At 43.3% G+C, this 15,523-nt stretch overlaps 1 protein-coding gene across 5 annotated transcripts in view; it reads left to right on the top strand.

Moving 5' to 3' along the window:
* The window catches only part of slc36a1 (solute carrier family 36 member 1), a 106,372-nt gene that overhangs the window by 16,765 nt on the left and 74,084 nt on the right, over nt 1-15,523 (top strand). For all 5 annotated transcript variants that reach the window (XR_010976119.1, XM_068043917.1, XM_068043916.1 and 2 more), the window contains 3 exons: nt 294-382; nt 8,795-8,890; nt 9,319-9,403. Coding sequence is in view for 4 of the 5 variants with exons in the window: in XM_068043917.1 (XP_067900018.1) it covers nt 294-382; nt 8,795-8,890; nt 9,319-9,403 (270 nt within the window). In the remaining variant the exon portion in view is untranslated. The remainder of the gene's footprint in view (nt 1-293; nt 383-8,794; nt 8,891-9,318; nt 9,404-15,523) is intronic.

The following is a 15,523-nucleotide window of genomic DNA, read 5'->3' as shown; positions in this document are numbered from 1 at the left end:
GTCAAATGGTCACACAAAGAGAATGGCGGGGAATCGAAGGAATATGGTACTGATAGGAAAGCATCCCTTTTTTTCCCCCCCGTCAGCCATTTACATCTCTACTCTGGTTCTGTTGGGCCTCCAGTTGTGTGGCCCCTAAAAATGCTTGTTCAGAGAGACTTTTTTTTTTTAAAGTTGCCTTATTAAAGACTTGATGTATATGAATTGATTCGACATCTCATGGCACTTGTGTGCAGATTTGAGGCTAGTGTGTTATTTTAAGGTTTTAATTCCCTTTTCCCATTTGTCCACAGCTCGGTCCAATCAGCCTAGTTATCATGGGAGTGGTAGCTGTACATTGTATGCATTTGCTGGTCAAATGCAGTCGCCATCTATGTGCTAAGTAAGTTGTGATTTTGCTAATTTTCTTCATGTAGGTGGTATGTGATTCTGAACCTGTAATGTTTCTGATTTGTAGGTACAGTCCTGAATGACTCCTCTTTTCCTCCCCCCCCCCTCCCCCTCCCTTAAATGGGGGACTAAAATGATTTTTAGTTGGAGTGAGTGGTTAGAAATCTACTTGACAATTCATCAAGACTTTATAACTTGTATGTAACAGAAAACAGCCCCATTTTTTTTTTTTACTGTGGCTCTTGCATATTTTCCCCCCTCAAATTCTAAATTGAAATTTTTTTAAAAATTGCATACATATAAACACCTTTTTAAATGCTTATTGCAGATTTTTATCACTCTACCTTTTCCAGCTGTGCCTTTAGCTGCCTGGGCCCTAAGCTATAGGAATAGGATTAGGCCATTTACCTTCTCTATCTTCTACCATTCAGTGAGATCATGGCGGTTTTGTGACGTAACCACATATAAGCACCATTCCTCCATATCCCTTAATACCTTTTGGATGACAACAATTCATTAGTATTGGATTTTAAATTTACAATAGATTTAGCATCAATTGCTGTTTGTGGAAGAGAGTTCTAGACTTCTGCACCCTTTGTAGAAGAACCTCCTAATTTCACTACTAAAATGTCTGGCTCTAATTTTTAGACCATACTCTCTCGTCTTTGACTCCCCATCCAGCAAAAATAGTTCCCCCCCTCTCTACCCTATCTGTTCACCTAATATCTTGAAAACTGTGAAATCATCTTTTCTAAATTCCAGGGAATACAACCATAGTTTGTGTAATCTCTCTTTGTAATTTAACCCTTGGGGTCCAGGTATCATTCTGGTAAATGTACACTGCAATCCCTCTGAGGCCAGTGTATCTTTCCTAAGGTGTGGAGCCCAGAACTGCTCACAGTATTCCAGATGTGGTCTAACTAAGACTGTCTTTAGTTGGAGCCGGACTTCAACCCCTTGCATTGTAGGACTCTAGATCTAAAGGCCAGAATTACATTATCCTTTTTGATTATTTTCTCTACCTTTTTTTAATGACACTTAAATGATCTATGTACCTGGACCCCTCCAAGTGTCTTTGGATCTTCATTGTTGCTAGCTTTTCACACTTAGGAAGGACCCTGTTCTATCCTTTTTCAGTCCAAAGTGGGTGACCTCACATTTGCCTACTTTGAAATCTGTTTGCCACAATTTTGCCTATTCACTTAATCTATCAATATCTCCAGTTTTATGTTTCTAGCAGCCTTGCTTACATCTTTGTGTCAGCAAATTTGGTTGTGATTTTCTATCCCATCATTTAAGTCATTATTAAGTACTTCAAATAGCTCAGGCCCCAACATGGTTCCTTATAGGACACCACTGGTCACGTCCTGCTCATTAGAGTACCTAACTTGTTGTTCCTACTCTGTCTCTTGCCGCTCATCCAGTTTCACAAGAACACAAGAAATAGGAGCAGCAGTAGACCATATGGCCCATTGAGCCTGCTCCACCATTCAATATGATCATGGCTGATCTTGGGCTTCACTTTTTCACTTTCCTGCCTGCTCTCCATATCTCTTGATTCCCTGCGAGACCAAAATTCTATCTATCCCAGCCTGAAATGTATTCAATGATGGAGCATTCTCAACCCTCTGGGGCTGAGAATTCCAAAGATTCACAACCCTTTGAGTGTAGTAATTTCTCCTCTTCGTAGTCCTGAATGATTGGCCCCTTATTCTTAAGCCCCCGACTGTGCCTAACCTGGTCAAAAATTTGCATTTAATTCCATAGGCTTCAACTGTAGCTCATGGTCTTTTATGAGCAACTTGATCAAATGCTTCTGGAAGTCCATATAACTAACAGCTATAGACATTCCCCAGTACGCTACTTTAGTCATGATGAGCTCTCCCTAATTCCCTCCCTAAATCTCTGTCTCTACCCCTCCTCCTTGAAAATGTTCCATAAAGCCTACCACTTTGGTCAAGTTCTTGGTCACCTATCTAAATATCTATTTTTAATGTGGTCTTGTCAGATTTTCTTTAAGATCATATCAAACTGGAGCAGGCGGAGGCCATTCAATAAGATCATAGCTGATCTGATTTTGTTCTTAACTCCACTTTCCTGCCTACTTCCCATAACCCTGGACTCCCTTGTAGATCAAAAATCTGTTTAACCCATCCTTGAACATATTCAAAGACCCAGCTTCCATTCTTTCTGGGGAAGAGAATTCCAAAGATTAACAACCATCAGCGAAGAAAATGCACCTGAGAAGTGCCTTGGGATGCTATATTATGTTAAAGGCACTTTATAAATGCAAATTCCAGTATTAACTCCCCGGATGTGGCACCAATGACCAATCCAGCATCTATTACCCATCCCTAGTTGTCCCAAGAAGGTATTGGTAGGATTCTTGAACAGCTGCTGTCCATGTAGTGAAGGTATTATCTCAATGTTGGATGGAGAGTTTTATGCATATTAATGGCATTCAGCTCTACCTCACCACCACTTCTCTCGAAGCCTCCACTGTTGCTAAATTATCAGACCTCTTATCTGACATTGTGTTGGATGTGCAGAAATCTCCTCCTCCAATTAAATATTGAAAACTGAAATCATTGTTCTCTGTCCCTGCTCCAAACTCTGTTCTCGAGCTACCGACTCCATCCCTCTCCTTGGCAACAGTCTGAGATTAAGACAGTCTGTTCACAACCTTTGGTGTCACATTTGACCGAGATGAGCTTCTGACTGCACATTTGTGCCATCTTTTAAGACGGCCTGTTTTCCGAACATTGCGCGACATCATCATGTCTCCGCTCATCTGCTGAAATCCTCATTCATGCCTTCATTACCTCTAGACTTGGCTATTGCAATGCACTCCTAGCTGCTCTCCCACATTTTACTCTCCGTAAACTTCAGTTCATCCAAAATTCTGCTGCCTGTGTCTTAACTCACAGCAAGTCCTGTTCCCCGATCATCCCTGTTCTCGTTGACCTACATTGGCTCCCGGTCAAGTAAAGTCTTGGTTTTTAAATAAAAGCAAAATACTGCGGATATTGGAAATACTCAGCAGGTCTGGAGAGAGAAGCAGATTTAATGTTTCAGGTCAGTGACCCTTCATCTCCTTGTTTTCAAATCCCTCCATGGACTTGCCCCTCTCTATCTCTGTAATCTCCTCAAGCCCAACAATCCTTCGAGGCAATAAAAGCAAAATACTGCAGATGCTGGACATTTGAGTAAAAACAAAAAGTGCTGGAAATACTCTGGTCTGGCAGCATCTGCGGACAGAGAAGCAAAGTTAATGTTTCAGGTCTGTGACCTTTCATCAGAACTGGCAAAAGTTGGGAAAGAATTGGGTTTTACGCAAGTGAAGGGGAGGGGGCTATGGGAGAGAACAAAGGGGAAGGTGTTTGATAGGGCAGAGGGGGATTAAATAATAAAGCTGTCCTGGGACAAAGGCAAAGCTTGTGTTAATGCTTGTGTTGAAAGATGCAGCATTAGTCCAGAGAGACTATTAATAGTGGAATAATGAGCAGCTCTGACTACATGAAAAGCCTCAAGATAGCTGTGCTCCTCTAATTCTGGCCTCTTGTGCATCTGTGATTTTAATTGCTCCACCATTGGTGGCCACACCTTCAGTTACCTAGGCCCCAAGCTCTGGAATACTCTCCCTATGTCTCCTTTTAAGACATTCCTTAAAATCTACTGCTTAGAGCAAGCTTTTGGTTATCTGATCTAATCTTTTTTGTGGCTCATTGTCATACCTTGTTTTATAATGCTTATCTAAAGTGCCTTGGGGTATGTTATATAATGGTGATTTCTGCAATTTTATGGTGCAGTGATGAGGGAACAGCGATGTATGTTCAAGTCGGGATGATGTGACTAGGTGAACTTGGAAGCAGTGTCCTAGTCCTTGTAGGCTGTTGAGGTCACACAGTGAGAGGTGCTGCGTAATTTGTTTTATTCGTTTGTCTCTGGCTAGGCTAGCATTTATTGCCCATCCCTGATAGCACTTCAACTAAATGGCTTGCTAGGCCATTTCAGACGGCATTTAAGTGTCAACCACATTGCTGTGGGTCTGGAGTCACAGACCAGGTAAGGACAGCAGATTTCCTTCCCTAAAGGATATTTGTGAACCAGATGGATTTTTACAACAATCATCAATGGTTTCATGGTCACTGTTAGACAAGCTTTTAATTCCAGATTTATTAATTGAGTTCAAATTTCACCATCTGCCGTGGAGGGATTCAAACCCATGTCCCCAGAGCATTAGCTTGGGCTCCAAATTATTAGGCCAATGCCATTACCAATACTGTGCCACCACCTCCCCCCACTAGTAAATCCTGTAGATAGTACACAATTGCACACTCATAAGTCAGTGGTGTGTGGGTGACTGTTTAGGCTGATGATGCCCTGCCTCTCATTATATTAGAACATAAAAAAATTATGGCACAGAAGGAGGCCATTCAGCCCATTGTGTCCATGCCGGCCAAGAAGAAAAGAAAAGCAACTAGCTGCCCAATCTAACCCCACCTTCCAGCACCTGGTCCATAGCCTTGTAGCACTTCAGGTGCATGTCCAGGTATCTTTTAAAAGAAATGAGGGTTTCTGCCTCCACCACCGTTCCTGGCAGTGAATTCCAGACACCCACCACCCTCCTGGGTGAAAAAGTTTTTCCTCATGTCCCCTCTAATCCTTCTACCAATCACCTTAAATCTGTGCCCCCTGGTAATTGACCCCTCTGCTAGGGGAAACCGGTCATTCCTCTCTACTTTATCTAGGCCCCACATAACTTTGTAGTTGGAGCCTTGATGGTAATTCATAAATGTATGGGGCAGTCTTTAGACTCTTATTTGGGGTAGGCATTGTCTGGCATGTGTGGTGCAGATGGTACTTGCCACATATCAGCCCCAGCTTGGATATTGCCTAGGAATGGTCTGCTTCATTATCTGGGGAGTTGAGAATGAAGCACAACATTGTGCAATCATCAACAAACAGTCTCACATCTGCTGGAGGGAAGGGTGTTGGCCTGAAATGATTGGCCTCCAACAACCACAATTAACTTCCTTTGTGGTAGGTAGAAAAAGAGAAAAAATAATTTGAGACAAAATCAATAGTCACATGGGCAAATGCGAGTCAATTGAGGAAAGCTAGCATGGAGTTTTAAGGGAAAATGTTTAACTTGCTGGAGTTTTTTTGAAGAGGTAATAGGGTTGATCAGGGTGGTGCTGTTGATGTGGTGTACATGAACTTTCAAAAGGCATTTGATACTGTGCCACACAACAGACTTGTGAGCAAACTTGTAGCTCATGGAATAAAAGGGATGATAGCAACATGGATATGAAATTGGCTGAGTGACAGGAAACAAAGACTAGGGTCAATGGGTGTTTTTTGGGCTGGAGGAAGGTTAGTAGTGGAATTCCTTCGGGATCAGTGTTGGGACCCTTGCTTTTCCTGATATATATTAATGACCTAGACCTTGATGTACAGGACGCAAAATTTGCAGATGATACAAAACTTGGAAGCATTGTGAACTGTGAGGAGGATTGTCTAGAACTTCAAAAGGATATAAACAAGCTGGAATGGGCAGAAAGGTGGCAGATGACGTTCAAAGCAGAAAAATGTGAAGTGATGTATTTTGGTAGGAAGAACATGGAGAGACAATATAGAATAAAGAGTACAATTCTAAGGGTGGTGCAGTAGCAAAGGGACCTAGGTGTATATGTGCATAAGTCATTAAAGGTGGCATGACAGGTCGAGAGCGGTTAATAAAGCATACAGTATCCTGGGCTTTATTAATAGGGGCATAGCGTACAAGAGCAAGGAAGTTATGTTGAACTTGTATAAGACACTAGTTCAGCCTTGGCTGGAGTACTGCATCCAATTCTGGGCGCCACACTTGAGGAACGATGTGAGGGCATTGGAGAGAGTACAGAAAAGATTCATGAGAATGGTTCCAGGGATGAGGAATTTCAGTTATGAAGATAGATTGGAGAAGTTAGGACTATTTTCCTTGGAGAAGAACAAGTTGAGAAGTGATTTGATTGAGGTATTCAAAATCAAGATGGGTCTGTACAGAGTAGATAGAGAGAAACTGTTCCTACTCGTGAAAGGATCGAGAACGAGAGCACAGATTTAAAGTAATTGGTAAGAGAAGCAAAACTGACATGAGGAAAAACATTTTCACGCAGTGAGTGGCTAAGGTCTGGAATGCGCTGCCTGAGAATGTGGTGGAGGCAGGTTCAATTGAAGGATTCAAAAGGGAATTAGACAGTTATATGAAAAGGAAGAATGTGTAGGGGAATGGAACTGAGGGAATTGCTCTTTGAGAGCAAGTGCGGACACGATGGACCGAATAGCTACCTCCTGCACTCTAACAGTTCTGAGGTATGACTCCCATCCAGTTTCTCATTGACTTCAGATTTCCTAGGACCCTTTGGTACCACATGGTCAAAATACTGCCTTGATGTCGAGAGCAATTGGTTTTGCCTCACCTAGAATTCCAGTCTTGTGGCACCCAAGCTGGTCATTTGGAAATTGGTTCTCTTGCACTTGCTGGTTACCATAGACCAGAAACCGAATTGGAGCAGCCACACAAATGCTGTGGCTACAAGAGCTGGTCAGAGGCTAGGAATTCTGTGGCAAGTAACTTGCCTCCTGACTCTTCTATGCCTGTTCACCTGCAAGGCACACTTGCTTGGATAGGTGCAACTCCAATAACATTCAAGAAGTGCGACACCATCCAGGACAAAGAAGCCCGCTCGATCGACACACCATCCACCACCTCTGTTTGCTTCCTTCACCACTGACCAACAGTGGCAGCAGTGTGCCATCTACGTGATGCACTGCAGCAACTCACCAAGGCTCCTTTGACAGCACCTTCCAAACTTGTGATCTCTACCACCTAGAAGGACAAGGGCAGCAGATGCATGGGAACACCACCACCTGCAAGTTCCCCTCCAAGCCACACACCATCCTGACTTGGAACTATATCGCCATTCATTCACTGTTGTTGGGTCAAAATCCTGGAACTCTCTTCCTAACAGCACTGTTGGTGTACCCAAATCCAAGGACTACAGTGGTTCAAGAAGGCAACCTTCTCAAGGGCAATTAAGGATGGGCAATAAAAATGTTGGCCTTGCAGGCAGCGTCCATATCCCATGAACAAATATTTTAAAAATGCTACACGCAGGGCCAGGATCAGTGCCTCTGATCGCTAAAGGTCAGCTGACAGCATTCCAGAGTCAAGTAGGGAAAAAGCAATTGAATAACTGGTTGTAACTCAAATCTATCTGCAGCTGAAGTGCAAGGACATGATCAACTTTTTTTTTTCTCCTTTTTAAATCTTAGAATCTGAAAGGTCCCAAATAAGGAAACAGTCGGGTTTGAATACTTAGTAGCCTGTGACATGGTTGTGAAGTTTTGAAAAAGGTTAACATCTGAGACTTTTCAGAGAACCTATGGTATTGCTGCCTGTATCATGAACTGTTCGGTAATCTCTCAGATTAAATCTTTCAGTGACTCTGGTGTGAAGATACAATGTGAATATATCCCTTTGAGCTCTAAAATGTATTGTTAAGTCTTCGGTTTCTAATTTATTAGTTTATTCAGTGAAACTTTTGGTTCACTTGACTGGATTCTAGTTCAAAGCTGCGCAGTGGTTAGCACCGCAGCCTCACAGCTCCAGGGACCCGGGTTCAATTCTGGGTACTGTCTGTGTGGAGTTTGCAAGTTCTCCCTGTGTCTGCGTGGGTTTCCTCCGGGTACTCCGGTTTCCTCCCACATGCCAAAGACTTGCAAGTGATGGGTAAATTGGCTGTTATAAATTGCCCCTCATGTCGGTCGGTGGTCGGGCATATGGGATTACTGTAGGATTAGTGTAAATGGGTGGTTGTTGGTCGGCACAGACTCGGTGGGCCGAAGGGCCTGTTTCAGTGCTGTATCTCTAAATAATAAAAAATGTAGAATTTTCCAATATTCCTTGTTTAGTGACCTGTCAAAAGGTTTGTAATTTCTGTCATTGGTTTCATGTCTGGACTTCATTTTAAATTCTATGTCGTGCTTCAAAAATTTACGTAGGTGAGACTTTTTACACTGGGCTAATCAACCTATACTTTTAAGCTATTTCCTACTCTTCCTGATTGCTGCATCTAAGCAATCGAATTGGAATGAACTTGTTCTTTTTGAGGTATTTGAGTAATTTGCTTTGTATAATAATTGCAGTAAAGCTGCCTGAATTATTTTTGATCCATTGTTTTGTGTTGCTGGCATGCACTTGCTCCCTGTTTGCCTATGAGGCAACGGTAGTTACGGAGGATGCCAGATCTCTACATCCTATTAGATAGGAAAGATGCATTATGTTGAAATTATTGTATCATTATGGGAATGAATGTTTGGAATGATGATTTTTTAAGGAACTTTTTTAAATACACAGATTACAGAAGCCATGTCTGGATTATGGAAATGTGGTGATGTGCAGTTTGGAAGAGTGCCCCAACCTATGGCTCCGGAAACATTCATATTTTGGGAGGTAATTGAAGTTGAGAAGATTTGAGTGTTTGTAAATAGTTGAAAATTTGTGCTACAAAATAACAGATGGCAGTTTGCAAATATAAACATTAAATTTCTGCTTATGCTTGAACTGTCTGTTTTGGACTTCCCTCCTTCTGTACCTCCTTTCACTCCTCTGCTGCTTACACACCATTACTTTTTTCATTGCTCCTCATTTACAAGCTCCTTTCACTGCCACCCGTTTCCCAGTGTACTTCTCCATTGTGAACTCCATCCAACTTGCCAAACTACCACGATTGGAGCTGCATAAATAATGCCTCCTCCTCCTTGCTGCAGGGCTTTCATAGCCCCGTGCTGCATTCATTATAATACTGTGCATTTTGTTTTTGAATATAATAGTCCAAAACAGTTCACCCTTGTCTGATTGCTGTTGCTATTCCCTTGCAGACTTTTGGTGGAGTTCTTTTTGATTCTAACTCAACTGGGGTTTTGCTGTGTTTACTTCGTATTTCTGGCTGACAACATTAAGCAGGTAGGTTTCACTTTGTGGAGCAGATTAGCAGTGCTGTTAATCAAACATCCTGATTGGACACTGGATTTGTAGCTATCGCATTGGTAAAACCAGGCAAGGCGAGAGTGACTGCTCTTGATATCAAAGCAGCACTAGACAGAGTGGCATCAAGGTGCTTTAGTAAAATTGAAATCGGTGGGAATTGGGGACGAAAACTCTCCATGGGCTGGAGTCATACCTAGCACAAAGGAAGATGGTTATGGTTCTTGGAGGCCAATCATCTCAGCCCCAGGAAATCACTGCAGGAGTTTCTCAAGGTAGTATCCTAGGCCCAACTATCTTCAGTTGCTTCATCAATAAGCTTCCCTCCATCATAAGGTCAGAAGTAGGGATGTTTGCAGATAATTGCACTGCGGTTAGTACCATTTGCGACTCATACTGCAGGAGTCTGCCTGCATGCAACAAGACCTAGACAACATTCAGGCTTGGGCTGTTAAGTGGCAAGTAACACTGCCACACAGTGCCAGTCAATGACCATCCCCAACAAGAGATAATCTAACCAGGTCCTCATGATGTTCAACAGCATTACCATTGCTGAATCCCTGACAATCAACATCCTGGGGGTTACCATTGACCAGAAACTTAACTGGGCCAGCCATATATGTGCTACAAGAGCAGCTCATTGTCTCCGAATTCTGTGGTGAGTAACTCTCCTCCTGTCTCCTCAAAGTCTGTCCACCATCTACATGGCACCAGTCAGGAGTGTGATGGAATACTCTCCTTGCTTGGATGACTGCAGCTGCAACAATTCTCAAAGCTCACTGTCGTCATTGGCTCCCTCGATTCGAGGTTGTCTACTCAAGGTCGTGAGTTTCTGCTATGGGTCTTCAGGTGACTGGACAGGCTGATTCTCAATCCATAGATCTTTGGCCACATGGGGCAGGACGTCCCACGAGGTAGTGGGGGCAGGAGTGCAGGATTTGCTTCATTTTCTTTCCTTCTCTGCCACTGCTGTATCTGATCATTTAAGGCATTTAGACTTGAAGCATGATGCAGCTTGATGGACAAGTTGTCGGCATTTTGAACAATTTGGTCGCAAGTTCTTCGCAGTCATTAATGCCATTGCTGCCATGCTTCACATGGAGCTTCCGAGTGTTTTTTGAAGTGTTTTTTGTCCTCCCCTGGAATGCTGGCTGTTAGAGAGTTACGAAAACAGTACCTGGAGACAATTTTTGGCCTTCCAGACACTCTCCACTTCATTGATGTTGGCTTTGCTGGAGTTTTGCCTGAGTGCTTGTGGAGCTGGTTTCAAGAAGGACGCGAGCATTTGTTCAGTTCTCCCATTGCCTCCGCCGCACCCTCTGGATTCATTGTTGATTTTTTTTTTGTAGTGCTCTTATGTGTTGCTGATGCACAGTCCAGGTCCCACTGCAGTGCAGGAGTGTGACAACAACTGCTCTGTACGCTAGGTTTTTTTGTTGACTTGCAGAGGTCTTTGTTAAACATTCGCTACTGTAGTTTGTAGAAGGCTGAACTGGTGCAGCTGATCTGGTGTTGAATCTAGTCAGTGGTCTCCTTTTGAGAGAGGTGGCTGCCAAGGTATGTGAAGTGCTCAACATATTCCAAAATATTCCTTCAACATATATGGAAGGTGTGTGTTTTGTTTTTGGCAACATTCAAGGACAGGTTGAGTCTCTTGTATGCAGAATTGAAAAGATTGAGAGTGGCTTGCAAATCTGGTGCAGATTGGACTGTGACACTTCAGTCATCTGCAAACTAGATAGATCATGTATGTCTATGGTGGTCAGTTTAGTTTTGTCATGGAGGTGACTGAAGTTAGAGTTTACCTTCTAGGTGGTATTTAATACTGTATTCTGAGGGCAGCTGATCTCTCATGAGGTGAATGGATACTGTCTGGTAGATTGTAAATAGTATGGGGGCTATCTCACAGCCTTGCTTGACCCCAGTCTGGACTTTGAAAGTGTCTGTTTCAGATCTCCCACTCAACAGTTGAGGTCATATCATCATGGAGCAATTGCAGGATTGTGATTACGTTTCTTGGACATACAAATCTTTGGAGTACAATCAAAGCCTCGTGATTTACTGAGTCAAATGCTTTGGGTGGGTCGATGAATGCATTGAAAAGCTCCTTGTGGTGGTCTTGACATTTTTCCTGGATATGTCAGCTAAGAGACCATGGTGGAGGTTGCTCTGGAAGGTCTAAAGTCACGCTGTCTCTGGGAGGATTTTCTCAGCCACAGGAAGTAGGCAATTCAAGAGAATGCATGTCAGGATTTTTGTTGCTTTGGACTAGAGAAAAATACCTCAATAGTTTCCGCAGCATGATTCATCTCCCCTCTTGACAATAGTTACAGTTGTTGCATTCTGGGGGTGGGTGTGGTTTGCAGGGGAGGAAATAGTTTTTTCCTCCCAAATCTGTAGGATGAGTGCATGAGTCTTGAGCAAAAGCCCACCAGCTTTGAAGGCCACAGCTGGAATACCATCGGTGCTGCAGGCTGTTTTTAATCTGTTTGCTTGTTGCAGCTCTCCCATCTATGGTGGTTCACCCATGAATTCTATCGCAGGTACTGGGGAGATACTCTTCAGGCTATTAGCTGCCACTGTGGATTCATGGTTGAGGGATGTTGAATATGTTCCTTCCAGCATTGATGGATGGCATTTTCATCCTTAAGAAGAGAGACACCATCCTGAGAGCGAAGGGAATTTTGCCCATTTGACCTTGGTCTATAGATGGCCCTGGTGGCTTCAAAAAAGCTTTGCATATCATGGTCGACATATTGTTGGATCTCTTGGGCTTTCTGTTCCCACCAGTGCCTTTTATCTTCTGGATTTGTCATTAGGTGTCATCCTTGAGCTGTTGGAATGCTGGCTTGTCTTGTAACCTTGGGTTGTTCTGCCAGGCAATGAAGGCTGCTCGATTTTCGTCCAGGAGGTCACATATTTTAGCATTGTTTCCATCGAACCAGTCTTGGTGATGACTCTGCTCAAACCCAAAGGTCTGGACATGGGGATCTAGTACAGCTGACTTTATTTGTTCCCACTGTTCTGAAATTGAGTTGGATGTGCAAAGGTTGTCCAGATTGTTTGTGAGCTGCACTTGGAATTCCTCTTCGGTTGAGCTGCTTTAGGGCTGAAACATTGATGCTCTTGGACTTTTTGGGCCTGACAATGTCTTGGTGCTAGGTGAATGTTCATCACTGGTGGAACAAGTTGATGATCTGTCCAGCAAGCATCAGTTCTCTGCATGAATTGAGTGATACAGACATCACTTAGATCATTGACTTGAACAATGAGATAATCCAGGAGGTGCCAGTGCTTTGATCTGGGATGCCTCCATGTGGCTTTGTGTTTGTCGTTCTGGCAGAAGCGGGTGTTTGTTATAATGAGGCCATGCTGCGTACACTTTTATCAGCAGGAGCACTCCATTTGTATTGGCTTTTCCCACCCTCTTTTTCCCAATAGTTCCTGTCCAGACATCGGAGTCATGACCAACACTGGCATTCAAGCCTGCCAGAAGGATGCTCCTTTCTTTTGGGATGGCAGTTAGCACTGCAATGTTTGAATAGAACTTTTCCTTAACGTCTTCACTTGAGTCAAGGGTCGGGCATAAGCGCTGACGACAGTGGCATATTGATTACAGCTGAGCTGCAGGTGAAGTGTCCGGAGTCTTTTATACATTGGGAAGTTGTGGCAGTGCATACAAGATCCTTTTGATGGCAAAACCAAGTCCGTGGACCCAAGGTTTGCTGTCAGCCTTTCCTTTCCAGTTGGTGTATCCCTCTGCTTGTTCCTTCAACTGTCCCTCCCCAGGAAGGTGGGCCTCACCGGAGGGCGGCGATGTCAATTTAGTTGATAGCTCACATGATACGATTGCAGATGGCCGCTCTTGAGATTATCCATGAGTGTTCCAGCATTCCAAGTTGCAAAATTTAAAGTTTGTTTTCTTTGACCATGAAGGTGGTGATTCCATAGGGTGTGGTTTTTAGGGCTCCTTTTCTATCCCCCCTCCCCATTTTGGATGAGCAAGGGATATCCTGAAAAGCACTGCTCAGTCACAGATGCTGCTGCCCAAAGACACCCCTCCCAACTCAGGTGACCAAAGACCTTCATCCATCTGTCACCTGTGTGCAGATTCTTGACTAGGGACTGCCAGGTTCACAGTGCTAATTCTTCCATCGCCATGGGATATGACAAATGACCCTGGTAGAAGCCTACACGTGACTCTGTTTAATATGGGGACCTTGGGCCATGTCATTGTCCATACAATCTTTACAGGTTGGTGGTCAGATTTCGGTAATGTTGAACCATGATGACCGGGACCACCTTTCCGTTGCATCCTCCTTCTGCCTTCACAGCCAGAGAGAGAGAGACACAGTCTTCCTTTGCCTGTCTGCCGTTGAGAACACCATCCAGGCCAAAGCAGACCACTTCTGATGAAAGGTGGCAGACCTGAAACGTTAACTGTGCTTCTCTCTCCCCAGATGCTGCCTGACCTGAGTATTTACAGCGCTTTGTTTTTTTTATATCACTTGTTCAGTATCCATCCACTACCTTAAACGTTCACGCCCTCCACCACTGGCGCACAGCAACAGCAGTGTGTACCATTTATAAAATGCAATGCAGCAACTCGCCAAGGCTCCTTCAACACTTTCCAGAGCAGTGATCTCCTCCACCTAGAAGGACAAGGGCAGCATGGGAAGGCCACCACCTGCAGGTTCCTCTCCAAGTTGCACACCATCCTGACCTGGGACTGTGTTCCTTCACTGTCACAGGGAAAATCTGGAACAAATTCCTAACGGCACTGTGATTGCACCTACACCAGTAGATCAACTGTAGCCGTTCAAGGTGGCAGCACATCACCTTTTCTAGGGCAATTATGGATGGATAGCAAATGTTTGACTGTGCTAGCAACACTCTCATGCCTTGAAAGGGTAAGAAAAAAACACTTTTCTCCTCTACCCACTTTGTAGTTATTCAGAATGTTACATGCAGGAATTCTTGACTTCACGAAATGACATCTGATTAGTCTAAAATGGCATCTAGGTGGAGAAAATTTGAAAAAAGTGTGTATGTTTATCATAGAATAATGCAGCACAGGAGTCGTCATTCATAGAAACAAAGTGCTGGAAATAATCAGGTCTGGCAGCATCTGTGGAGAGAGAAACAAAGTTAACATTCAGGGCAATTACCTTTCATCCGGACACCTATCATGCCTGTGCAGGTTCTTTAATTGGATAGCTCTACCAATCTCACTCCCCTGCTCTCACCCCAAACCACAATACATTTTGTCCCTTCCAGTATTTGTCAATCCCGTTTGAAAGTTAAGTGAATCTGATTCCACCATCCTTTCAAGCAGTTCATTCTAGGTCATTAAATTTGCGCAGCATATTTTCATGTTGCCTGATTCTCAAAACAGTATTTTCTGTTTACTGGCACCAGTTCTCCTTGTTTACTCTATCAAAACCGTACATGATTTTGAACACTTCTATAACATCTCTTAACTATCTCTTCCCTAAGCAGCAGCTTCTCCAGTTGGTCTGTGTAACTAAAGTCCCTCATCCCTGATTCTATTCTAATACATTTCTTCTGCATCCTCTTTAAATCGTTGATATCCTTCCTGAAAAGTGGTGCCCAGAATTGAGCATGCTACTTCAGTTTAGATCTAACCAGAGTTTTATAAAAGTTTAGCATAACTTACTTGCTTTTTACTCCATATTCTCAATTTATAAAGCCAAGGATCTCAAATATTTAGCCTTTGTCCTGCCACCTTCAAGATTAGTCTACATATATTCCCAGGTCCCTGTTCCTGCACCCCCATTAAAATTGTACCATTTATATTGCTGCACTTCATTCTTCCGACCAAAATTTATCACTTCACTGTTAAATTTCATCTGCATGTGTTGACCATTTTGTCAGTCAGTCTCCATTCTCGAGTTTAATATTCTCTTCCATTACTAAATTTTGAGTTTTGTGCATTAGCAAACTTTGAAATTATGCTTTGTACGTCCAAGTCATTGATCTGCATCAGAAAGAGCAGTGATCCTGATGCCAACCTCTGGGGAACAGCACTCTTCCTTCCAGCTAGGAAAAGCAGCTGTTCATCACTATTCTCTGCTTTCT

The sequence above is a fragment of the Heterodontus francisci genome, chromosome 12, assembly GCF_036365525.1.
Source record: "Heterodontus francisci isolate sHetFra1 chromosome 12, sHetFra1.hap1, whole genome shotgun sequence".
NCBI classification, from domain to species: domain Eukaryota; kingdom Metazoa; phylum Chordata; class Chondrichthyes; order Heterodontiformes; family Heterodontidae; genus Heterodontus; species Heterodontus francisci.
The sequence above is the reverse complement of the archived record's forward strand: the minus strand, read 5'-3'. Positions and strand labels throughout refer to the sequence as shown.